General features: G+C 49.3%; 1 protein-coding gene across 1 annotated transcript in view; it reads right to left on the bottom strand.

The window, feature by feature from the left end:
- Window positions 1-16,080: 16,080 nt before the first annotated feature.
- Window positions 16,081-25,493, bottom strand: part of TSC22D2 (TSC22 domain family member 2) — a 229,837-nt gene continuing 220,424 nt past the window's right edge. The window contains exon 3 of the mRNA XM_069618376.1: window positions 16,081-17,503. Within this exon, the coding sequence (XP_069474477.1) occupies window positions 17,243-17,503 (261 nt within the window). The 3' untranslated portion in view covers window positions 16,081-17,242. The remainder of the gene's footprint in view (window positions 17,504-25,493) is intronic.

Raw genomic sequence — 25,493 nt, 5'->3', positions numbered from 1 at the left:
GAGGATCATCCTGCACCGTGACCTCTTGAGCTGGTTGATGAGCCGGATCAGCAAAGCCAATGGAGGGAAAGCGTATAGAAACAGGCCCTCCCAGGGGAACGAGAAAGCATCGCCCATGCTCCTCGGCTGGGGAAACCTCCGGGACTTGGAGTTTGTCGCCGTCGCGAACAGATCGATCTAGGGTGTGCCCCACCGTCAGAAGAGGCGGTCCACTAGATCCTGTCGTAGTTCCCACTCGTGGCACGAGCGCAGCTCTCTGCTGAGCAAGTCGGCGATGATGTTTTTTTATCCCTGCCAGATGAAACGGCACCAGAAACATCCCTTGGGCGACGGCCCAATGCCACAGATCCTGCGCCTCCTTGGACAGGGCTGGGGATCTGGTACCGCCCTGCTTCCTGATGTAGAACATGGTGGTGGTGGTGTTGTCGGTGAAGATCCTCACCACCTTGCCCTTGAGGGACGGAAGAAAGGACCTGAGGGCCCAAAACACTGCACGGAGCTCCAGGACGTTGATATGGAGGGACTTCTCCGTCGGAAGCCAAAGGCCTCTCGCGTGCAGATTTTCGGTGTGCGCTCCCCACCCTTCCAGGGAGGCATCCGTGGTCACTGTCTCCTGGTGGCCGGGGGTCTGGAAGTCCATGCCCGCCGTCAAATGCGCGCGGGTGCCCCACCACCGGATCGCTCGTCGGAAACTCTCGTCGAGTGTGATCCTCTCCTCGAAGCTGCCCGTCGTCTGGATGCAGCGCGCGTCCAGGAACTCCTGCAACGGGCGCATCCGGAGCCTGCACAGGCTGATGAGATAAATGCAAGAAGACATCATTCCGAGGAGGGACTTGATGGACCTCACCCTGGCCGCGTCCGCAACCAGCATCCGCTGCACCTTGCCCAAGATGGCCCTCGTCCTTTCCTCCGACGGAGAGGCCAGAAGCGACACTGTGTCGAGCCTCGCTCCCAGAAACAGTGCGTCTTGCGCGGGCACTAGGTGGGACTTGGCGTAGTTTATGGAGAATCCCAGGTCCATGAGTAGTCGGACGGTCCTTGCCGTGTGCTCCATGGCAAGCTCCTTCGTCTTTGCTCGGATGAGCCAGTCGTCCAGGTAAGTGTAGACGTGGATCCCCTCTCGGCGCAGCTGCGCCGCCACCGGTGCGAGGCACTTGGTGAACACCCTGGGTGCCGACCATAATCCGAAGGGAAGGGCTCTGAACTGGTAGTGACGCCCTTGGACCACGAACCTGAGAAACTTTCGGTGTCCCTTTAGGATGGGAATATGGAAGTAGGCATCCTCCAAATCCAACGACGACAGGAAATCGCCCTCCTCCAGTTGACCCAGGACGTGTTGGAGGGTGACCATCCGGAACTTCTGTGCCTTGATGAATTTGTTCAGTCGTCTTAGGTCCAGGATGGGATGCCATCCTCCCGTCTTCTTCACGAGGAAGTATCTTGAGTAAACTCCGGAGCCCCGAAGCCTCTTTGGGACGAGCTTGATGGCGCCCTTCTTGAGCATCGCCTTTACCTCCAAGAGAAGTTGAGGGACGTGATGTTCTTTCCTGGCCACAGGGGGGACGCGCGGGCACCTCCTTAGAAATTCGAGCACGTGACCCTGAGATAGGGCGTCCAGCACCCAACGGTCGGTGGAGATGGACTCCCACACGCTGACGAAGCTCGCCAGCCGGCCTGCCACCGGGGTGTTTCGGTGGGGGCCCGACCCCACGGCCGGTTCAGTCCTGCTTCGACGAGGCTTTGCCGCCTTGTCCTCCTTGGCGACGACGGCGGGGTCCGCCTGACTTGCCTCGTCCCCTGTAAGCTTCCTGTGACGACGAACGGGCCGCTTGACGGTAGGTGGAAAATCCGCCGCTGGAACCTTTGGAGGCACCCCGTTTGCCTCCGCCGCTCCGAAAGGGTGGCCGCCGTTGCTGGAGAACCCCAAGAGCCCGGGCCGTCTGTGTCCGGGGCTACGATAGCCAAGGCGTTGGCCGCCTTAATCGTCGCTGCTGCCGACGAGATGACTCTGCGTCCCATCGTGTCTAATTTCTTTCCCTCGCCGTCCGGCGGGGAGGTTGACGTACAGGCCGTGCCCCCCATCCCCGCTTTCCTACTGGCCGCCGCGGAGACGACCGAGTCCGGGGTCAGCTGTGCCCGAAGGCACAAGGGGGCCGCGTACGGGACCTGGTACTTCTTCTCGTACCGATCCCTTCTAGCCGGTGTCGTGGATGGGTTCTTGAGGAGGGCGAGGCCCTCATCCCAAATATCGTCTAGTAGAGGTACAGCGAGGACCGTCTTCCTCTTGGTCTTGCGCCGTTGATAAAGGAAACCTTCCTTCTCTTCCGGGCAGAGCTGGAAAAGCTCGGATGCCCTGGTGATCATGGAGTGAAACGATCCAATCTCGTCGGGCGGAGAAGCCCGGGTGGGAGGTGACGGGAGATCCTCATCGTAAACCTCGTCGTCTGTACCCGTCGCGGCCGTGTCAGTCCCCGTATCATCCCCACGTGTCGTGGACGGGGAGGAGGGCTGAACAGGGCGTGATGGCTGAAAAGGAGGTGGAGGATGAATCCTTCTCTTAGGAGGAGGGCTCCCAGAAGGGCCTGGCTCCGGGTCCCCCGTCGGGAGAGGTTCCTCCATTGGTGGTAACGGCAATCTCGTCCTTATCTCCGAGCATAAGGACTGTATAGCCAACAAAATGGCCGCCGAGTTGTCTTGCGGCACTGGTTGAGGGGAGTCCGACGGGCGGTCAGGAGCCCCGTCAGCACCCTCGACGTTCTCATAGTCTCCTACGTCGGGGTCCCTCCCGACGGGCTGGTCTTCTTCCACGCCAACGCCGTGGCTTAAGACTTCGATCAGCTCCTCCTCAGAGGTTGAGGCCGAATCCACGACAACCTCCTGCCCCCCCTTTTTCTTCTCCGTCGGAGGTTTCACAGGGGTCCTGTCGATGGGCATGAAAGAGGACTCCCGCGGTGGCAGGGAGACTCTGGGCCCCGAGGTCGCCACCACTGGTGTAGCCTCCACAGGCTGAGCCAGGGCCGCCGTGACTGTCTCGATAGAGGCCTTGGCCGGGTGGATTAAGGCTTTCACCACCTTAGGTGCGCTCACCGCCTCGCTCCCCCTCCGATGGGGCCTTCGAGCTCGACCGGGGTCTCTCCAGGAGCTTCGCCGGGTGCTCGGCCTTCCTCTTACCAGAGCCAAAGCGCTGGCTCGTGGTTGATGGCGCCAGGGAGGATGCGCCCTGCCTGGCGCCCGTAGAGCCCGACCGTTCGGCGCTCCCGGTGCCAGCGGACTCGCAGTGCTTGGCCTTCTGTTGGACCCCCGTCACCGGGGCGCCCTCAAAGGTCTTAGAAGACCGCTCAGACGACTTCTTCTCGCCTGACAGGCTCTTTCCTTCCAGCCAGTTGGCGAGACGTTGATGGCGGTCCTTCATGGTCCGCTCCGACATATTGCCGCAAAACGCACAGTCCTTCTCCACGTGCGTCTTGTCCTCATGTAGGCAGTAAAGGCAAAGGGTTTGTTTCGTCCTCCTTAAAGACATTCTGAAGCTGGCATCCACAGCAGACCCTGAACAGCTTTCCGGCGTCGAGCTTCCCTTCTCCTGGGCCATGTCCGAGATGGGCCTGAGAAACTTCTTGAGTCCCCCAAAAGTGTGGCTCGACGAAATCTTCACCCTTGAGGGGCGTAGACGAATCAGACACGGGTCCCCGTTGATCGGATGAAGAAACGGTGGAGCTTGAGGCTCTTTTGACCGAAAGAGAATTTTTTCTGAGAAAAAACGCGAAAAAAATCACTAACGCTCGAGAGCAATAGCAAGAGGATCCCAACAAAAGATGGCGGCCAGAGGCGGGGCTTGGGTAGAGGGCAGTCATTGGCTGTGGTCAGTATGACGCAGAGATCAGTGATTGGTTACTGCTACGAAAGACAGATCAGAAACGAAACTGATACTGATTTTGCTTTACCGAGGATTCCCAGCCTGACGACGGGGAATATTCATGAGCATGTGAATCCATGTCAGACCCCATGCTGGAGAAATGGAATATCTAATCCCTAAAATAGAAGATATGGGCAATAGTGAGGGTTGATATATAAAATCTGGAAAATAAAAAAACAGAGGTAGAGATGAATTTACCAAAAATGGGTTAATTTAGGGTCGCCAAGGTAGGTAGACTATATAATATGCGGGATTATAATCCATCATCTGGGTATCCAAAATTTAACAAGCCTGTAGTCAAACACCGGCTGATGGAAGGTAGGTTTTAGATTCCTACAAAGGAAAGCAAATGCCCAAGGTAGAGGATAAATACAGTAAGTAAGAATCTTTGGAAGAAAGCTTATTGAAGACCGAATCAGTACGTTTTTAATCTATCCCTGCTCATTATTAGCAACCACATCCGTTATCTTTTTGTTCTATGGACCTATTTTTCACCTTTTTACTAACTGCCCTTAGGGGCCCAATTCCCGACGTTCTGAGAGGACATTATGACTATGAGACATAGAACATACAGGTATTTAAGTTTAAACTCCACGTACACCACCACGAGTGATAACTAACAGTTGAGGGATTATGAGAGTCATGTTTTGACAAAATATTTTACGAAGAGTATGTTGAATGTAACAAACCTATTTGGAATAATAAGGTATTTCTTTCAAAGAAGTTGACATTGGTCATGGGTCTTAGATTAAGCACTTGAGTTATTAAGAATGCCTTAACATGTGTTTTGAACAAATACTGTAAATAATGTCAACACCAGTTGTACCAATGTATTTTATTTAATATTTTTGCTAGATATAATTGTTGAAATCTGTTCTTTTGCCCCTGAAGAAGTGATTATTCACGAAACACATTGGGCCACTAATAGATCAACTAAACTGGACAAGGAAATCCGACTGTGTCCATTTTTTGGTTATGTAAAGAATTATATATATATATATATATATATATATATATATATATTGCAAAGAAAGGGGAAAATTACTCCTTTTCCCCTAATGAGGATGGCACTCCGGACAGTGAGGTACTCCCCAGGATAGGGCTTCGTCCTTGATTAAAAGACAATAATTTTATCTTTTTTGAAAAAAATCCAGTTTTATTAAGGCATCAGCCAAAAATTAAAAAAAAACACGGTACAACACGTTTCACAGCCTGCTTGCTGCTTGTTCACGTATATATATATAATTGAATTGATGTTCTCAAATTAAATGAGTTTTCAGAAAAGAATACTTGAATAGAAACATAAGATTTTTCAAACTTCTAGGACTCACTCTGAGCCAGGTTGTCGATGGTGACTGGGATGCGGCAGCATCAGCACCGGGACGTGCTGCTGCCGGAGGGGAAGGCGAAATGCAAGCCGGGGAGTGCGGTGGTGCGTGGCACCCTCACAGAACGCATGCTCAGCTAGGCAGGGGCAGCGCGCTGGGAAGGGAGGCTCGCGCTGCCTCCATCGCCTGCTGCCACGGCTTCCTCCACCCCCTCCGGATCATGGCAACGCTGCCCGGGATTAGCTGGAGCATCGCCTCCGCCGCCAGTGCCTGCCGCGCCGGAGCCCCAGGAACAGGACGAGCAGGCGGCGGCTGCTGATACCAGGAGCCGCAGAGGGAAGATGGCGGAGTTCAGTGCCGGCTGCTCGCGCCACGGGACAGGATGGTGCAAAGCATGCGGCATCCCCCGCTGCTGCAGGTGCACGCACGACCCCACCAGTGAGCACGCCCCCTGCCTGATAGAGTGCACCGCTCTGGTGACAACCGTTGGGCGCTTCCACCTGCCAAGAGGAGAAGGGGGGGGGGGGGGGGAAGAGGGGCAACCCTGACAGGCAGAGTCACCTGCACAGGGGAACACCCTCCCATCACTATCAGACCCAACCTCTGGGGTGTGATAACCCCCCCCTGCGCCTCACATGGTATCCATCACCCTCTGCGCATGGGAAGAGAGGTCACCAGTCACAGCCAATACATAATACAACCTACCGCCACCAGTACCACAACAAACATCTCCCACCAACCAAGGTCCCAGCCCTCTGAGGGGAGAACAGCTCACACCCACCAACATCAGGACCCTCTGATAGGAGAGCACCTCACACCCACCGACATCAGGGCACTGAGGGGAGAGCAACTCACACCCACCGACATCAGGCCACTGTGAGGGGAGAGCACCTCACACCCACCGACATCAGGGCACTGTGAGGGGAGAGCAGCTCTCACCCACCGACATCAGGACCCTGTCAGGGGAGAGCAGCTCACACCCACCGACATCAGGACCCCGTCAGGGGAGAGCACCTCACACCCACCGACATCAGGACCCCGTCAGGGGAGAGCAGCTCACACCCACCGACATCAGGACCCTGTGAGGGGAGAGCACCTCACACCCACCAACATCAGGACCCTCTGAGGGGAGAGCACCTCACACCCAGACATCAGGGCCCCGTGAGAGGAGAGCAGCTCACACCCACCGACATCAGGACCCTCTGAGGTGAGACCAGCTCACACCCACCAACATCAGCACCCTCTGATAGGAGAGCACCTCACACCTACCAACATCAGGGCCCTGTGAGGGGAGAGCACCTCACACCCAACTACATCTGGACCCTCTGAGGGGAGAGCACCTCATACCCACCAACATCAGGACCCTCTGAGGGGAGAGCAGCTCACACCTACCGACATCAGGACCCTCTGAGGGGAGAGCAACTCACACCCACCGACATCAGGACCTTCTGATAGGAGAGCAGTTCACACCCACTGAGATCAGGACCCTGTGAGGGGAGAGCAGCATGCTCCCTCTGGCTTCACATCCCTCTGAGGGGAGAGTAACACAAATACTGCCATCAGGGCCCACTGAGGGGACGTGCAGCTCTCACCAACATCAGCACCCTCTGATGGTGTAGAGCACCTCACACCCACCAACATCAGCACCCTTTGATGGTGTAGAGCACCTCACACCCACCTACATCTGGACCATCTGATGGTGTAGAGCACCTCACACCCACCTACATCTGGACCATCTGATGGTGTAGAGCACCTCACACTGACATCAGGACCCTCGGAGGGTAGAGCAGCTCATACCCACCGATATCAGGACCCTCTGAGGGCAGAGAAGCTCACGCCCACCGATATCAGGACCCTGAGTGGAGAGCACCTCATACCCACCGACATCATAACCTCTTAGGGGAGAGCAGCTCACACCCACTGATATCAGGCCCCTCTGAGGGTAAAGTAGCTCTCACCCACTAATATCAGACCCCTTTAAGGGGAGAGCCAATCAAACCTGCTGACATTAGCACCCTCTGATGGCAGAGCCCCTCATACCCACCAACATCATAGCCTCTTGGGAGAGAACAGCTCATACCCACCAGTATCACAACCTCTTAGGGGAGAACAGCTCACACCTGCCAATATTATGACCCACTGAGGGGAGCGCAGCTCACACCCACCAACATCTATCCTTTGAGGGGAGAACAGCTCACACCCACTGACATCAGCACCCTCTTAGGGGAGAGCAACTCATGTGCCCTTTGTCTGATCACCCCTCTAGTGAAGAGAGCATGCCACACCGACCTCTAAGCTGCCAAATGCCAGCCCCTAAAGGGAGAACAGGTCTCATCCCTACCCTCATTGCCACACCACCCTCTGAGGTGCGAGGACCACACACCATTAATACACATTCAAGACGAGCCTGCCCCATCACCATCCACACTGTGTGCTTTGGGAGATCTGCTCCCTGCTAATATCAACCCTAGCACACGCCTTAGTATCACCACCAGCCTGTGGTGGTGAAACACCTCACTCTGCAACACCATCCACTGGAGGAAGAGTAACTTGCAACAGCCCCCTCTATGGCTGGAGCAGCTCACATCCCTACCCTCACGGTCATCGTCACCATCTAAAAGGTAGCGTGCCTCTGATACCGGACATCACCCTCTATGGCTGGAGCAGCTCACATCCCTACCCTCACGGTCATCGTCACCATCTAAAAGGTAGGGTGCCTCTGATCCCTGGCATCACCCTCTATGGAGATTGGCGCTCACTTCCCTACACTCACAGTCATCGTCCCTCTTCTAAAGGTAGGGAGCCTCTTAACCATGACATCACCTTCTATGCAGAGAGTAGCTCACTTCTCTACCATCACTCATCGCCTCCCCTCGAAAGGTAGGGTGCCTCTGATCCCAGACCCTCTATGGCAAGAGCAGCTTCCAACCCTTCCGTTGCTTTCTTAGTCATCTCCAGAGAGGGGGGGCCTCAGATCCCTGCTGACACCCCCCACCCCAGGGGAGAAATGCTCCAATTCTGATAAACAAAAGGTGACAGCTGTAAAAATGCACTCCCTGCCATTACTCGCGGCAGCCAGTCTCCACTGAGTTGGGATGCCAGTCCCCCTTCACGCCCAGCATCATGGGCTGAAGGAAGGGCATTTCTAGTCCACCTCGTGGTACAATCACCTGCTTAAGGGATTGGCAGATCACTTTAAACATAGCACTGTCTCCTAATATGAGAGCACCCAGAGTCAGCATCGCCTGCCAAATGGAGGGCATTGCTTGCTGAAGCAGCACCATAACTTCTGGAGGACAGGCGAACGTGCAGCCAGCATCACCTAGCATCTAGCACCCCTCACCCGCCAAGGAAGGAGCACATCCTAGCCAATATCCGCTGCCAAGGAAGGAGCACATCCTAGCCAACATCCCCTACTGAGGGGAAAGCCTTCCAATCCAATTAAAGCCAGCATTCCCGATAAAGGGATATCATCTCCTATCCCTCGCCGGCCAAGGGGAGGCCATTTCATAGCCAACATCCCCTGCCAAGGAAGGAGCACATCCTAGCCATCATCCCCTACTGAGGGGAAAGCCTTCCAATCCACTTAAAGGCAGCATCTCCCATCCCTCACCTGCCAAGGAAGGAGCACACCCTAGCCAATATCACCTAAGGAGGGAGCACACCTTAGCCAACATACCCTGATGAGCAATGAATGCATCATAGAGAGTGGTCGAAGTGTTTAAAAAAAAAAAGTTATTTTCAGACAAGGTTCCAACACCACGTTTAAAGTAGTTTTCGGGTGCCTGTTTTGGAAATGGGGTAGACTAAATGAGGATAGCTCCCTCTCCATCTGTGCCCCTAGAAAGGCGGCCCATCTCGTGCTTGCTCTCTGAGACTTGGGATTGAAGCGCAGTGTTTAACTATCATCCAAAGGAATGGAATACATGGATTATTGGTTTATAGTCAAAGGATCGAATGCAATACTTCGAACCAAAAGAAAAGGGATTCGAATGCCCGTTTTTTTTTGGGGGAGCGGGGGGCCCCTAAACCCCTGTTTTTCGGGGGGGGGGGGGGGGGGGAATACCACTCATTTTTCCTATAAGAAACCAAAAAAGAAAACATTAAAAAGAGGGGCATTTGAACATTTTTTTTCCCGATCCTTTTGTTTCGAACATATTGCATTTTGAAACTTTGTATTCGTAACTTTGACTGGACACACCGGATTACTTACCTGCAATCTTCATTACTCCTAGTCCGACTCTTCCTCGTCCCCGTACATACTCCAGAATACCTCCACCCTTTTGGTGTATGCAAAGGGTGGTGGAGATAATGCCATGATCATGGGTTGTTGTTGCGGCTCCGAGGCCTTAAAGAAAAACGTTATTCTTCTCTCCAGCTGCGCACCTCCCGTCCTGCTTATTAACACCCCCGATTTAGTCAAGTTTCAGGAACCACAAGTGGGCTACTAGAGACTTGCGGTCTGCGCGTCTTGTAGGTACACTTATACACAGGTGTTAACGGTGTGCCACCTTGGGCCTCTGGTGATATGCTAATAAACAGCAAAGCCTGTTAGAGTGACAAGAACCCAAGTACGGTATTACTGAACTTGCTCGGTTCCGTTTATTTTAACCTTTGCCTGAAAGCCAGCCAACCGAGCGGGACGTAATTCCAGGGAACAGTGGAATGTGTTTGGCCTTTGAAACCACACGCATTACTGAAGTAGCCAAACTTCCACGACGCATGGGTGTCTGAGCATTCACACGGACCGCCAGGGTCGGACTGGGACATAAAACCGCCTCGGGCACTAATGAAAAAGTGGCCCACTGTTGCAAATGTCAATTCATTCCTTTTGTGACAGACTGTTTGAGCAGTGCTTGTGATGCAGATTGTGCAATTTAAAGATGTATTCAGAAAAATGGACAAAACTACTAGCCGTATAGTGAAGTAACTCATCAAACTGGCCCACATGTGGCCCACTTTGACCAAAATTCCTGGCTCACACTTGCACACTAGCATTTTGCATTTTTGGGTCAGGCATTGCCCTATAGGCCAGTCCGAGCCTAAAAATTGCATGCCCAGTGCCCTTCTAGTGCTGCATGCACTTATTAAATAACGACTTCGACATAGAACATCCTTTTACCCCCACGCCCCAATCGCATCGTCCATTCTTTCCAGTGGCTGCCTCATTGGCGAACACACCCGAGCAACACCACTCGTCATTCCCCCCATTCACCTGCTTGCCTTAATATGCTGCCCCAATTACACCATCCTGAGACAAGACCGACCTAACTCTAGAGGAGGCGGTGTTGCCATCATTCATAAATGCAGCCTTCCTATTAGAGCAGCTACCATCAGTGTCCCTTCTTGCGAACTACTCTCAGCCAAAGTTCCCATTACCAATACCCAAACCCTTAACATCCATGTGATCTATCGCCCTCCAGACCCATTGGGCACATTCAATGAGGATCTTAACACTATCCTATCCACTAACCTAAAAAACGCCACACAGGTGCTCACCCTTGGAGACTTTAACATGGGCTTCAACAACCCCGAAGACCAAGCTGCCATTACCACGCTTAACACCCTCACCGAATTAGGATTTACTCAAAGAAGCCTAAAACCCACCCATGACAAGGGCAGAATACTTGACTGGGTGGCTGACCACAACTGCCTCACTGACATCTCACCACTAGCCAGGACTGACCACCACCTGGTATCGTTCTTGCTGTCCACCACCAGACCTCCTCCTACGCAGTCCATTAGGGCCCCACTTACCCTCACGAGAAACAAAAAGAGCATCACGGTGGAGAGACTTATCCCTAATCTACTCCCCACGCTCAACTCACTCCCTGACAACCTGGATCCTGAGACCTTGGTTGAGGAATATAAAAAAATCATGTCCACTTCCCTGGACCTAATAGCCCCTCTCAAACTCAGGCCAAGTAAGCCCAAAACACACCTGAATAATTGGTATACACCAATCCTCAAAAACCTAAAACAGCAAAAAAGAAATTGTGAAACTATCTGGAAAAGAGACCCATCAGTAGACAATAAAATCAAATTCACCAAACTAGCGGCCCTGTATAAAAAATAAATTATACTAGCAAAATTTACCTCCTTTGACTCCCGTATCACCCAAGCCAGTTCAAACACGAAGGAACTATTCTCTATTCTGAAAGTAGTAGAAACCCCCATAGCACCACCAGACACCTGCATTAAAGATGACTGGTGCACCGACATCCAAAAAGCCTTAGCCAACAAAATCGCCACGTTACAAAACAAAATATCCTGTAAAAAAGCATCCTTAAACAACCCTGCTTTGTCCAAGCCACCTGAGAAGCAGACCACAAGTGAATATACACGATTCAATTTTACCAAAGTGACCATACTCGAAGTTGAAAAAATCATCTTGTCATTGAAGCCCTCTAACTGCCAGGGAGACTTATGTCCAGCACAGCTCATAAAAGACGCTGCCCGTGACCTCTCCCCATTTATCACAAAGCTAATCAATGCCTCGTTCTCCACTGGGTCCATCCCTACCAACCTAAAACAATCTTGGGTATTACCTTTACTAAAAAAAACCTACTCTGGACCAAACTACCCCCACTAATTACAGACCCATAACAACGGTACCATTCCTCCTGAAAATCCTGGACAAGGTCGCCTATGTTCAAATACAGAAGCACCTGGAAGAACACCACCTGTTAGGAGCCAGACAATCAGGCTTCCGACCCCAACATGGGACTGAGACAGCTCTCATCGACCTTAAAACACAGATCGACCTGCTTAGAGACAATGGCCAAGCAGCATTACTCCTCCTCCTCGACCTCTCTGCAGCATTTGACCTGGTCGACCACTCGGTCCTTTGTACTCACCTACACACGGCCGCCCACTTCTCCCCCGAGGCCATTACATGGATTATATCTTTCCTCAATGGCAGAACCATGAGGGTTTTTTCGCCTACAGATGCTGCAGACCCCATGACCTGTCGCGTACCTCAGGGCTCTTGTGTCTCCCCTACACTGTATAACATTTACCAAGCCCCTTTTCGATGATCTGGATCATCTCGGTATCACCTACACTAACTATGTAGATGATACCCAGATCCTCCTTCCGCTTTCTGGAGATTATGAAAAGGATTTGGCCTTGGTGAATAGGGTTTACATCATCCAGGCATGGATGGCCACTCATGGTCTATGCCTGAATGATGATAAAACTGAACTCATCACCTTGGGTACCACTGCCAGCCTAAAGAAACTAAGCCCAGCTTACTCATCCTTCATAATCGATGGCAACATCATCAGAGTGGGACATGAAGTCAAAACATTAGGCTTCTACCTGGACTCCAACTTCTCCTTTAACAACCAGTGAATTCACTAGCCTCCTCCACGGCCTACACGTGTAAATTGATCCGTACAGCCAAACCTTTTCTATCGTCACCAACTGCCTGACCCTGGCCAGAGCTCTCATACTATCCCGCTTAGACTACTGTAACGCCCTTTATCTTGGGTCCTCTAAAGCCACTACTAGCAAGCTACAAACGCTCCAGAACAATGCACTCAGAGCGGCACTGGGCATCTCAAGAAGAGACCACATCACAGCACACAGCCAGCAGAACTGGACCCTTATCTTAGACACAATCGCCCTAAAAACTGCTTCACTAACCCATAAGTCCCTCAATAACGCGGCCCCCCCAAACCCCATCTACCTGATCGACAGATTTCACAGACTGACATCCTTGAGACCGACAAGGACAGCATACAGAGATTGCCTCTCCGTCCCTAACTTCAAATGCTCCACCATAGGAGGTAATAGTTTCCCAGTAAAAGCAGCTAAACTGTGGAACTCCTTACCACACACTCTCAGAATGGACTTACCCTACCAAAACTTCCGCTCCAAGATGATGTCTTGGCTGAAGACTGCCGCTGTCTAAAACACACTGGGCCAGGCTCCGCCTCTCCCTTTTGCCACTTGGACATACCGGACACACATCTGTTAACTGTATTTATGTATATACTCCTTGCTTTCCTTCTTTATTATTTTGTATATGCCGTGTTTATATTTTATTGTCTAACTAAGTTTCGCAAATTCTTGCATCTGCTGCGCCCTGTTACCCTAGGGTATTCCGGCGCATTACAAATAATAAACATCCATTTCCTAGCATTGAAACGCTGAATGCGCCAGCAGATCACGGAATGCCCACACCGGTGCCCCCCTCGCGCTGCGGGAGGGGCTGCCTGATTCACAAGTGTCCGCTCAGCCAGTGTTTCACGCAGTCCCACCACAGGCCATGTGTTATTAGATGCACTTAGATGCAATTCTTAACTTCAGCTTCCGTCACATCTAGACAGGATTATGAATGTTAGCATGTGCCACACTTCGATGCAATTCTTAATAGCTTCCATCGCATCTAGATAGAAATGTGAATGTTAGCATGTGACAAGTGCCACACTTGGATGGAATCGTCATCACTGGCCTGCCTCGCATTTGGACAGAATATTGAGGATTAGCAAAGGCCACACTCAGTGGATTGGTTAGTTGATCATTCACTATTCCATCTAACAATTTAATCCCTTGCATACACCTCTCAAACTCTAACCAAAACAACCACAAACATAAAACACAGAAATCCGCATAAACTTCACTACACTGCAACAAAACAAACCACAGACTTGCACAACAGTACACAACGACTACCGACCGTAAAACGCCCCACGCACATCCAACGGACCCACCGGGCTGAGGCTGCCAACAGCACATCATTGCTCTCTTGCACTTTTCCTGCTTATTCCCACTAACTCGCCCCCCCCTCTCCCTTTTTCAGAGCCGCCAGGGGACCACTCCGGTGGTGTTAGGGTTAAAGGATATTTGTACTGCGCACTAACATTAATAGTGTGCATCGAACGGGAGTTCCCATACTTGGGAACTTTATTGTTTTTGGTCCTATGTTACAACCCATATGCCAGGGTTGGTTGTTAAATAGACTTCAGGTGCAGAGGAGATAATCAGTTAAATTTCATAGAATTCCAAAATTAGCACATAGGAGTGCAGATCGATTAACCCTCGCCCCCTTCCTTTTTAGGCTTAATGCAGTCTCCGTTTCTCAGTGCACTCTGGAGCATTGCAGATTTTAAAGGGAGGTAAGAATCCACCACGTTTAAAATGCACAGGCACGGCATTACCTCGAATCTTGTTGAATCCAACTGTGTTGCGCAGGAACTAACTCAATGACTAGTTTACCTAGGAGTGGTGTTTATGCTAGGGAAGGCAGAATGAGTTGTGCATCAATACGTTTTAGACCAGGGCTGTCCAACTCCAGGCCTTGAAGGCCAGAAACCAGACAGGTTTTCAGGATATCCCGCATTATTTCATGAGCACACATTTGCATACATTTAGAATCATTGTATGCAAATATATCATGAATATTACCATGGCATAAAATACTGCAGCACTTGCAACTAACAGGTGCTCTGAAGATAATTGCCCAGATCCTATCCAATAGACAGGGTTTTCACAGGGTGGATACTGACATGTGAAGCAGTCAATTCCAAGCAATTTTCAGCTTGAGTAGCTGGGTTCCCCATTGGTTGGCAATGAGTTAGCAGACGATCTGTTGCACAAGACGTTTTACCTTAAAACCTTTTATAGTTGTAAGACATCTTTTAGTGGGGCCCACAAGCCCTAAACAGGTCTACAGGTCTGTTAACATGCTCCTTCATTTTGGTGACGTTTGGGATCTTGGGCTTAAAAATCATTTCAAAGCCCTACCAAAAAGGAACATTCACCAGTAGATTCTTCCCTAAAAATACAGGCACAATATTGGATTATCTGCACATTTGACAGTGCTTTGTTCTTTTCCAGCCCCCAAAAAGCCCTCTGCTGAACATATTCTAGGACTGGTATAGATAGATGCCAGTGCTAGACTACGTGTTGAAAGTGCTGGATAATGGGACGGTGTGGCTTGGGCAAAGCATCCTGTGCAAGATTCTTTTTAGATGGTTATTTCACAGGTTACTATTGGAGTTTAAGCAGAACAAGGGCTTGATGGTTACAATACGCTTTGAAAACCGAATGCCCCCTGCGCCCCTTTGGATTTTCTTTAATACACTGCAATTACGTCTTTTAAGATTGAGTTACTACTCCTTTCAGTATGAAAAACTATCAAAAAAAGTATTCTTTGAAATATGAACATTTATTTGAAAAAAATAAATGAAATTCACTTTAACAACTTGAGAACATTAGGGTCTCAAAAATTATGAAAGATAAGGTGCCACACAACTTTAAGGATCCCAATCATGTTTACAAGACCATTCAAGTGATTACCAAAAAAGGGATATAGCATCCAAATGCTCCGTTCACCCATGCCCTCATCCTATGTTGCTTTCAATTTCCACTATATGAACCCCCAACTACACTACCACACTTGCCTTGCTTCAGTTCTTACTCTTGACATCGTACGCACTTCTGCACTTCACCTTTGTCCAAAACTCTTGGAACCTTCAACCTCATCTCTTGCCTTTCTCCCCTTGTACCAGCTCTTCAGAGCAACTTCTCATAGCCCACATTTATATCCATCTTTTCCCTCCCACAGCCATATTTCCTAAACTACCATTTCCGTTTAGGTGATGTAACCCACATCATTGAACAACATTCCAAATTACCTTTGCATGGCACCTTAACTTCCAATTTTCTTGCCCCAATGAATAGAAGGTTCAAGTGAGTAAATACATAAAAATATATGCATACATTTAAACATACAAATTAATTTTGTATTTACATAAATGCATTTGTAAACAAAATTATACTTTTGAAGCATTGTAAAAATGTACATTTTAGAATTTAAATAGTATACACAACTTAATCTGCATGTTGCATTTATTAAATACATTAAAATCGGCAATGTAACAAAATATGTTCAGCATAGGAAACTCAAAACACCAATTTAAATGAACAAAAGATGGCTCACTTCATTTTTTTATACAACTAGTGTATACTTCACTAGCTCAACTCCACCAATACCAGCCGTTTGTTTTTTTATTTTACATAGTTCACAGACTGACATTCTACATTAAGAGTGCTGGATTAAAAAAAAAAAATGAGGTACAAAAGTGGTTCAAAGAGTATATGTCATGCAGATCATGCTAAACAGCAAAAGAGGGAGGAAATACTAAATAAAAATACATAAGAATGTGCGTTACAAAAAAAAAATCAAATACACAGCTTTGCTTCTTTGGTTACAAAGTAGATTGAACAATTTCACAGCTTTTTATTCCCACCCAAAGTCACTTAAATGTTTAGAAGCATAGAACCGTGGCAATTTCTTTTCAGGCTTATAAGCAGAGAAATGAGGAAAGCTTTCTTCATCAAAATATGCCAATCATTTATTTCACAAACTGTTGACTACCTGTACATATGGTACCAACTTATTTTCTATACAAAATGTACACTTAATCTGGGCCACGACATCTGTAAATAAATACCAAGGTATCTTTAGTGTTAGAAATACGCCAGGATACTTTGAATTATTGCCTACAGTTTTACTTGCTTAATGTTATTCCACAGATGACGTTTTGCACATTACTGTAAAAAAAAAAAAAAACTTCTGCAACATTGTTCATACACATTATGAAAATAGCAGCCCTGTAATAAATAAAACAAATGATATTAGGTAAATGCTATACTTTAAGAATGATGGCTCCTTGATGAAGAGGAACTGCTCTTGAAAGCAACACTCAAAGTAAATCCATGGGCAATATAAGCCCTCTGAGCCACCAAACTATGAAGGACCCTTTCGTTCATGGTCAATAACCCTTCGCAACAGCTCGTGCACCAAAGACAACAAAAACTATGCAGCATGACAACTCAAAAGGTAAAGGAAAGCTCTTGTAAAATGATTGTCTAATACTGAAAAGGCCAAACACAACTGAAGCATGGCTACTTGCTTTCATATTAAGTGGAGAGAACACCAGTGGCACAAAAGGACGGACTGCATTCAGTTTTTGTAGAGGCAAGGAAGCTTTCACGCAGAGGAGACATTCGGCTGCTGTGGAGGTGGTATGGTCTGTGGCGCTTGTGACATCACTGCTTTTTGCTGAGAAGTACTACCAAGATTAATTGGTTGGTTTGAGAGCTGGGCCAAGTGATCATTGTTTGTGAGAGATTTTAACAGTGCGTTTTCCCGTTCAAGAGTAGAGTTTTTCTCAATCAATTCCTTTATTTGTTCCTTAAGGACTTCCACTTCCTCTCTAACTGCATACATCAAATGGCTTTTAACCAAATCCTGCATTGGAAGAAAAAAAGAAATAGAAGTTGGGTCAAACACCTTTAAAAAATCATTTAACTAAGATATTTTCCAACTATTCAAAGCCCTACACAGGAATTTACATTTTGAAGGGTTACTGGAGGTCACCAGATCAACAAACATTTGTCAAAGCAAGCTTCAAGCATAGCAGTGAGACTGGAAATGCAAGAGTTAAGAGTGTGTTCTGACCAGAATAATTCCGATAGCAATAGTTTACATATTCAGTTTGGAACATTTAACCTGTAAATTCACAATCGAACCAGCTAAAATCATGCATTTTTAGAAATTGTAAAATCTACGTAGCTTGCGACCAGCAGCTCCAAAGAGCAAGCTACATGTGCCTCATTTTCAGACGTAGAGGTAGAGCAAACATGCAAGAGGCCATGAGGCCCAAGAGTCTCTGGAACCACTAGGCCGACATGTGGGAGGACAGGTGGAAGAGCCGGCACATGGTCGAAAGATCTGTAATCCTGTCCTCTATCAGGAACACTGGTACTGATGTTATCTCAACGGAAACCCAGAAAGATCAGGTCGAGAGACCGCCAGGCGTCTTCCACCAGTTCACAGACACCCAAGGTGGAACAGGAACTGAAAGAGTGACTGAAGATTGGCTGAAGCAGCCTGTGGGCAAGGGCTGCGCAGGAGCCAATCATCTGTATGGATATTCATGAACCCCCTGCAGTGCGAGGAATGCTGAGATGACTGACATCTTCGTAAAAACACGCGGTGCCGAGCTGAGAACAAATGCAAGCACACAATACTGGAAGTGCTCCGCTCCCATAGAGAACTGCAGATATTTCTGATGCGTACTCCAGATCAGAATATGTATCCTGAAGATTTACCATGCTGAGCCAATCGCCTTTCCGGAGAAAGGACTATCTGGCAGGGCTTAATCATAATTTTCTCTTGGTGTAGAAAGATTGAACGGGCTCCCCCCCCACATATGACAGATCTATCAGAGGGCTGGGATTATGACGCTACGAGACCTCTTCCCTGATGGCACTTTTGTAACTTTACCAATCTTTTCTGAAAAATTGGGGGAGGGATTGATCCGGACCCTGCAGTATTATAGAATTAGACCGGCGGTCAGATCAAAATGGTCATCATTCCCTAAGAGCCAGACCCTTGTCAACCCCTGGAGTCAGTAGTGTCAACGGCATATACTCGAGGGTTGATCTCCACGCTTTACAAAAAATGCCAAGATACACAACCAGCGCCCAGTGCAGCCAGGCTCGATGATGCTAGGTGGCCGCGGTGGCGTCTCATCAGAGAGATCACTCAATGCCAGGCATCGGCTTATCCAATTTAAGGTACTCAACATGCTCCATTACACCCCTGAGAAGATCTCCAAATGTGCTCCCTCAGTGGCCCACAACTGCACCAAATGTAATGCTGATATTGCAGAGATGCATCATATGTTCTGCTCCTGCCCCCCCCCCCCAATTGCCCGCTTCTGGACGGAAATAGCCATGATTTAAGTGAATGTTCTGGTGTCCCCCCGGTGCTGACATTCCCCAAGTATCTATTCGGAGACATAAGAAAGGTTTCGATTAAAAAGAGGCTATTCAACGTTGGCTGCCTAATAGCTAAGAAATGTATACTACTCAAACGGAAGGTTGATATGTGGTTAAAAAAAATTACTCTTACTGAATGCGAGGAAGCATATATTTCATTGATAACACTGGTCTGCAGACCAAAACATATATGGGAGCAGTTTAAAGAATATCTGCATAGACAGAAGAACTGTACTGACTGAATCCACCTGGATTAAGGCACGAATGAACATTGCACTTGCTGTTGTTGCTTTTTGACTGGTCTATGCCACATTGGCAGTTTATTGTATCTTATGAGTACAAAGTCCCGTAACTGGATGTCTTTCACTGTTCTGTAAAAAATTTTTTTTTTTAAAAATAGATATTTTTGGAGGTCGAATATAGTGCGCAGGCCAGTCTGATTAGGTTTGGGCACTGTAAACCGACGGGAGGAATAGCCCTCCCCTTGCTCCCTCAAGGGAACAGGTTCCACTGCTCTGAAGTCTAGAAGTTCCTGTACGTCTGCTCTGACGCAGGGCGACCCAGTCTGCTGAAAAGGAGGGTGAGATAGGGCGAAGGGGCAAGCGGAAGCCCGCCCCAGTGACAGTCCAAACCCATAGTCTTCTGTGATGGTCTGCCACGCCTCCAGATGAGACGAAATTCGTCCTCCCAACGAAATCTGGTGCGACTGATGGAAAATCTCATTTAGATGTTTCATCGGTATAAATACCACCCGTTGCTGAAGAGGAGGCTGTTGGCCGAGAGACAAACTGGCCACCTTGTTGTTGACGGCATGGGCCACCAGCTGGAGCTTCCACACACGGTCCTGAAAGCCTCAAACCAGAGAAGGGCCTTGTTTGAGACCCCAACCTCTTGCGCATAAGGTGTCTTTGCTGGTGTTTTCTCGCAAAGACAGACAATGGCTTGGCAGTTTGAGTACTTGCCTTGGTCTTCGTGAGTTCCTCATCCGTGCAGGAGTGGAACAGTTCTTTACCCTCGAAGGGGAGATCAAGCACCTTGTCCTGAAATTCCTTTGAAAACTTGGTAGCATGCAGCCACGCTAGGCGGCAGATGTCCACTCCGACCATAGGTCCCCGACCTGAAGTGTCTACGTGATGGAGCGCAGCCTCAAGTAGATCCTGCGCCAGACCCCTCAAGCCCATCAGGAGGAATACATTCCTGAAAGATGGCGAGCTGCTTCCACAGTTTGACATTAGCAGCCACCAGAATAAAGCTCAGTATTAGCCCGATGCAGCTGAAGAGCCGAATTTGAAAACCCCTCCCCCCCAAAAGGCATCAAGAAGCTTGTCCTGCTTGAAAAGGATCTGAGACACTGGAGTGGAGGATGCAGAGGCCGGCTTCGACTGGAGCGTAGCTGCTGCCACCACCAAAAAGGGGAGCAGGCATGCCGACAAGGATATGTCCTCAGACGCGTGAAGCTTGTAGAGAAAGCGTTTTCTTGTTTAGGTGCTGCCCGGAATGATGTTTTTCCCAGGGCCTCGGCCAGGATGTATTTCTGAAGGAACAGGCCAGTGCGCTCCTGTGTCGACAGAGTGAATGCTCCAGAAAGTGCCCCCCCTCTTGTGAAGCTGGGGGCTCAGGTATTGGGATGTCTAGCAATGCCATCATATCCAGCACCCGGTCGTGAAAAGCTCTAGAGCAGGGTGGGTCATCGCCGTCCTGGTCCACTTGGTCCTCATCCAATGAGGCGGGAGCAGAAGTCTGATCCTCCGCACGTGGCGCCTCAGGCCCCGAAGGAGTGGTTGACAGAACAACCAGAGTCTTTCACAGGGAAAAGTGGAGGCAGAGGAGGAGGAGACCCCACAGGGGTGGTGGAGGAGGTGGTACTACCGGAATCTGCATAGAGATTGCCGGAGCAGGGCCCGGTTCAGGCGGCTTAGGATACATTTCCTTAAATAAATCCTTAAAGTACATCTTCATGGGATCAGAATGCATAAGCGCCTGAAACTTGCCAAAAAATACATCCTCCAACGAAAGTCTAAGCGCAGGAGGGGGTGGAGGCCGCTCAGGAGGGGCATACCCCCAGGATCACAAAGAGGATGGTTTCCAGGATGCTCCCTCACCAACTAGATCTATGTAGATCAAAAGCACAGACGTAGGAGGGAGCGAGACTGAATGCAGCAGCGTAGTCCGGGCATGCCAATCCATTGGGAGAGCAGGTTCTTATCCACAAAACATGGAAAAGGCTGCTCTGCCCCAAAAACAGGCCCCCCCCCCCAAAGCAGCAGCCGTGGTGAACGTTGGTGTAAGAGGTAGTCAAAATGGCTGCTTTGACAAGGAACCTCGGCAGAGCTGGTTCCAGCAGATCTAGTCTGTGCCACCTTGAGGACTGCTGATGAATTAGGCCCTAGTGAGGGAACCTCAGGGGAGATCCCATGTAATAGGGCCGCTTGAGCCCCTCTCGGACCCAGATCATCCCAGGACAGAGTCCCTCTGAACGGGGTGCCTTAAAAAGGAACCAACTCACCGGCGGTTTCCTTTTTTCTTCAATGAACTGCTTTAAATGAGGTAAGAATACTTGGAAACGCCTCACCCCAAATGACAAACCGATGCTGGTGTGCCTGGACGGAGAGGGAGTCGCAGTAGAAGCAAGAGTCCCAGCAATGTTCCTGCCCAAATCATTTGAGTCAAAGAGTGGGTATCCGCCAACGCGTAACAACGTTCACACGAACAGTACACAAATCCCAGAGGCTCCCGCATAGACGGAGGAAAGAAAACAGTGGTACCGGAGCAGGAATGAAGAGGGGAGAAAAAAAAAAAAAAAAAAAAAAAATTGTGAGATGCAAGTGTGTCCGACCCCAACTGCGTGGAGAAAAGGCCTGAAGGACGATGCGTGTTGCGGAGATCAGGAAGGCAGGGCTTCAGTCACATGCAATGGCCCCGCGTAAAAATAAAAAGGACAAAAAGTAGATTTTTGATGCTTTAAAGTGCTCCGGTCCCATCCAGAAGGATGCAATGTCCCACAAGTACGGAAGAAAGGGGACAGGATGTAGGAGTACACCTAAATTGCAGGACCTTTTTGCTCAAGATAGAGTGCTGGTGAGGGGGCGGGCTGGGGTTGCCATGAGTGCCAGGTTTTTAGCGGTCCAATTACAGAATGTACAGAATTTGTGAAGTATTAGTTTGATCCCATTTGTGCACATGGAAGAGAACCACTGCAGGTCATACAACCCTGCCTCCCAGATCCACTTCACCACCAAATTACTTATGGATAGCAGCAGACAAAATGCCTATGGGTAGTGGTATAAGGTTAAGCCAGGTCTCTAGTTCCACATTTGTGCGAAGGGTAAAGTGAGGGGCAAAAAACAAAATGCCCCAATATGAGCGAAAGACTAGGAAAGGGCAAGCACCCAAACCTCTGCTATGCCTTAATGCAAGGTATTGCTTGGTACAACACAGTACATATTAAGTAGGTATTGCTTATTACACTAGATAAACCCAATACTATAGAGCATCCACCACAACTGAAATATATCCTTCCATTAGTGCCACATGTTAAAGGCAGGGCAACAGCAGCTGCACCAACACATTTGTGTGAGAGCCTTGTAGGGTACAGATTTTGGGATAAAGTTGGAGGTTTACGCTCAACTTGGCACAGAGGATATTTGACTTGGATGAGACCTACCCACATAGCTTATTTACAAAAGAACCGATCTTATGTACTACAATGAATGATTGTGCATCATGGTCTGGCTCAGCCAAAAACTAGGTAGGATAATTGATGTGCATTTAGGGAGTCCGCTACATAAATGCCTGAGGGGGTGACTAATTTACTGACCGGATATGGCCATTAGAGGCAGGCTTTCTTGGGGAGGGAACTTGCGCATAACTTGCAAAAGGTGCACCACTACATTGAAAGCATGTAATTAGACATTACTGATGCCCATTTTGAATGTGGGCATGTCTGAAACGATCATGGGAGTCGTTTATATGTCTAAAGTTTGGTTTGAAAAGGTTAATACAAATGTTGGAAAATAAAAACATTGCGCACCGTGTAGGAGCCAGAATGCCAAGGTGAGTTCAGGGATTTGACTGCCTCTAAACGCTCCATTTACTCGAATGCTTCGGCGCCGGGGTTGGGCTTTCTCTCCATTGCCAGCCTCTCCGTGTGATTGGCCTAGGGACAGGGTCAGCTGACCCAGGTCAAGGAACTACTTAACCTGTTGCCACAGGGCAGCTGTGTCTTGGCAGCTGGTTAAGGGCCCCTTCATCACGTTTGCCTGTTCGCACCAGCCCCGGCCAGGCCCATATACAGTCTGCTGCAACACTCAGGTAAGAGATAACCAATTCTTAAACGTCAAGTGTATTTTGAACCTAGCTAGTGTTTTGCGCCACTACCCTGTATCTTTTCCCACAGGGATAGTGCCATAGGGGTCTGCAATCTTAATTCCAGCTGGTGTTTACTACTGTAGGTCAGTAATTCTGAACCAAATTAATTCTCTATCCCACTCCCTTGCATTCCCATCACAAGAACAGCACCGTAGGTCTGCATCGCCGCCACATGAGTTAGGCGCTGCTTCTCTCAACCCTCATTCCTGGTCTTGTGCTCCTCGGAAGGACAGCATACAAAGTACACCTCATAATAGATCACCCCACTATCTGACAGCTATCGTGGACGTCATACCCAACTAAGGCTGCTTGTGGGCCCCCTGGCCTCCCTACACCCTCACCCCCCTCCTCCCGCCTTCAGGGCTGAGGCAGCTTAGTATCAGCCATGCCAAGCATCTCCAAATGTTAGAGGGGCACCAACCAGAAATGTGCCCACCCTCTCACCAAGAGCCCACCCCTACACACCTCTGCATCCTGTGCCGTTGGGGAGAAACACCCCCCGCCCCCACATTCCCATCCCATCCCCTCCTACACAGTTCACCCACCAAATTCTCCCACCCCACACACCCCTCATGGAACCCTCCTAATCTCCCCCCCCCCCCCACCACCCATGCATTCTGGGCTACCTTAGCAATTGCCCCTCAATCAGTAGCTCCGCTGACCCTCCGACACCACTGGTTTCAAAGATTCCTTTACAAGACTGACCCCACACTACCGACCTTCCCATCTCTTCACACCTCAACCTCTCTTCCAGAGCCATGGTTCCCCCCACCCCCCTCACATACAGCCTCATGCTCTGCCCAAAATCACCCAACCCAGTGATATCACTCGTCAGCCAACACTGGGCACTAACCCCAGACACTCCCAGCCCTACTGAGTGGAAGATATTCCATAGAACAGGTATTTGACCCATGTTAATCTCAGTAGAGGGGCTCCCACACTCCTTTGTAGCTCCCAGCCCTTCTCCCCTGGAAGTCAGCAGCATGACCCCGTTATCAGGCCATAGAAGACACCATGCTGACCTCCCCACAACATTAATCCTCTACGACCACCAGAGCTGCCTCCTTCCTACCCTCCCCAGCACCTTACACTTGCCAACTCCCTAAGGACCCTCACCTCACAAGCCCTTTTCCCTCACTCGCACACAACCCTCATCTCTCAATCCCCAGAAGAGAGCCATCAGACCCCAACCCATAATAACGCCTGTCACCACAGACTATCCTACGCTTCATACAAGGGGCCCCTAGAGGGTATCTCGGCTCCAACCCTCACCCAAATTACCGCTGCACCCCCTACCTGTGGCCAGACACAGCTGTCCACAAAGTCCCCTCCCACAATCCTTCTCCACTCACAGCAAACACGCATCAGACTTTCATGCATCCTAATCGACGCCAGATCTGTTGCCAAAAATCAATAACAAATGACTATTCCCTGAAGGCCCCAACATCCTTTTCTTCACAGAAACTGGTTTCTCCCAGGTCTTGCGACCCATTGCACACAAGGCCTTTCCCCCCGGGCTACATCCTTCTCATGCCCAACAGAACCAGCAGGGAAGGTGGAATTGCCATTACCTACAATTCCAGCTTCACCATTTCACACTGAGGAACAAGGCTGCGATGCAGAATGCAAATTTCTCCAGTTCAATTTCTCATCATCCTTTCAACACAGCTTTTCACTCATACAGATACCCAGGCTACAACAGAAATGTTAGAGTCCCTCAGACTCCTAGCGACCATTCTTGTCGCTCATCATGCTAGCGGATCTCAATATATGGTTCAATATCCTGCAGCACTCCATGCCACGACCAATCAAGTAATAGTCCTCCACCCGACTCAAATGTCATCAGGCCACACCCTAGATGCAATCTTCAGTTTTCTTAACTGACTACTACTCATCTGGACGGATCACGCTGCCATCTTCCTTCGACAGTAGACCTTACTTCACACACTAACCCAGGGACCTGCACCCGCCTCCCACTATGGAACATGGTCAAAGTAACTCCAGACTTGGCCAACTCCCAGGTTACCACCCTACCCTCTCATTCACTCAAGGCGTGTCGGCTCTCTATCATCCATTTTGACCAATGC

Source organism: Ambystoma mexicanum, chromosome 10 (assembly GCF_040938575.1).
Source record: "Ambystoma mexicanum isolate Mex_15411 chromosome 10, UKY_AmexF1_1, whole genome shotgun sequence".
NCBI classification, from domain to species: Eukaryota; Metazoa; Chordata; class Amphibia; order Caudata; family Ambystomatidae; genus Ambystoma; species Ambystoma mexicanum.
This window is presented reverse-complemented; position numbering and strand designations above follow the sequence as displayed.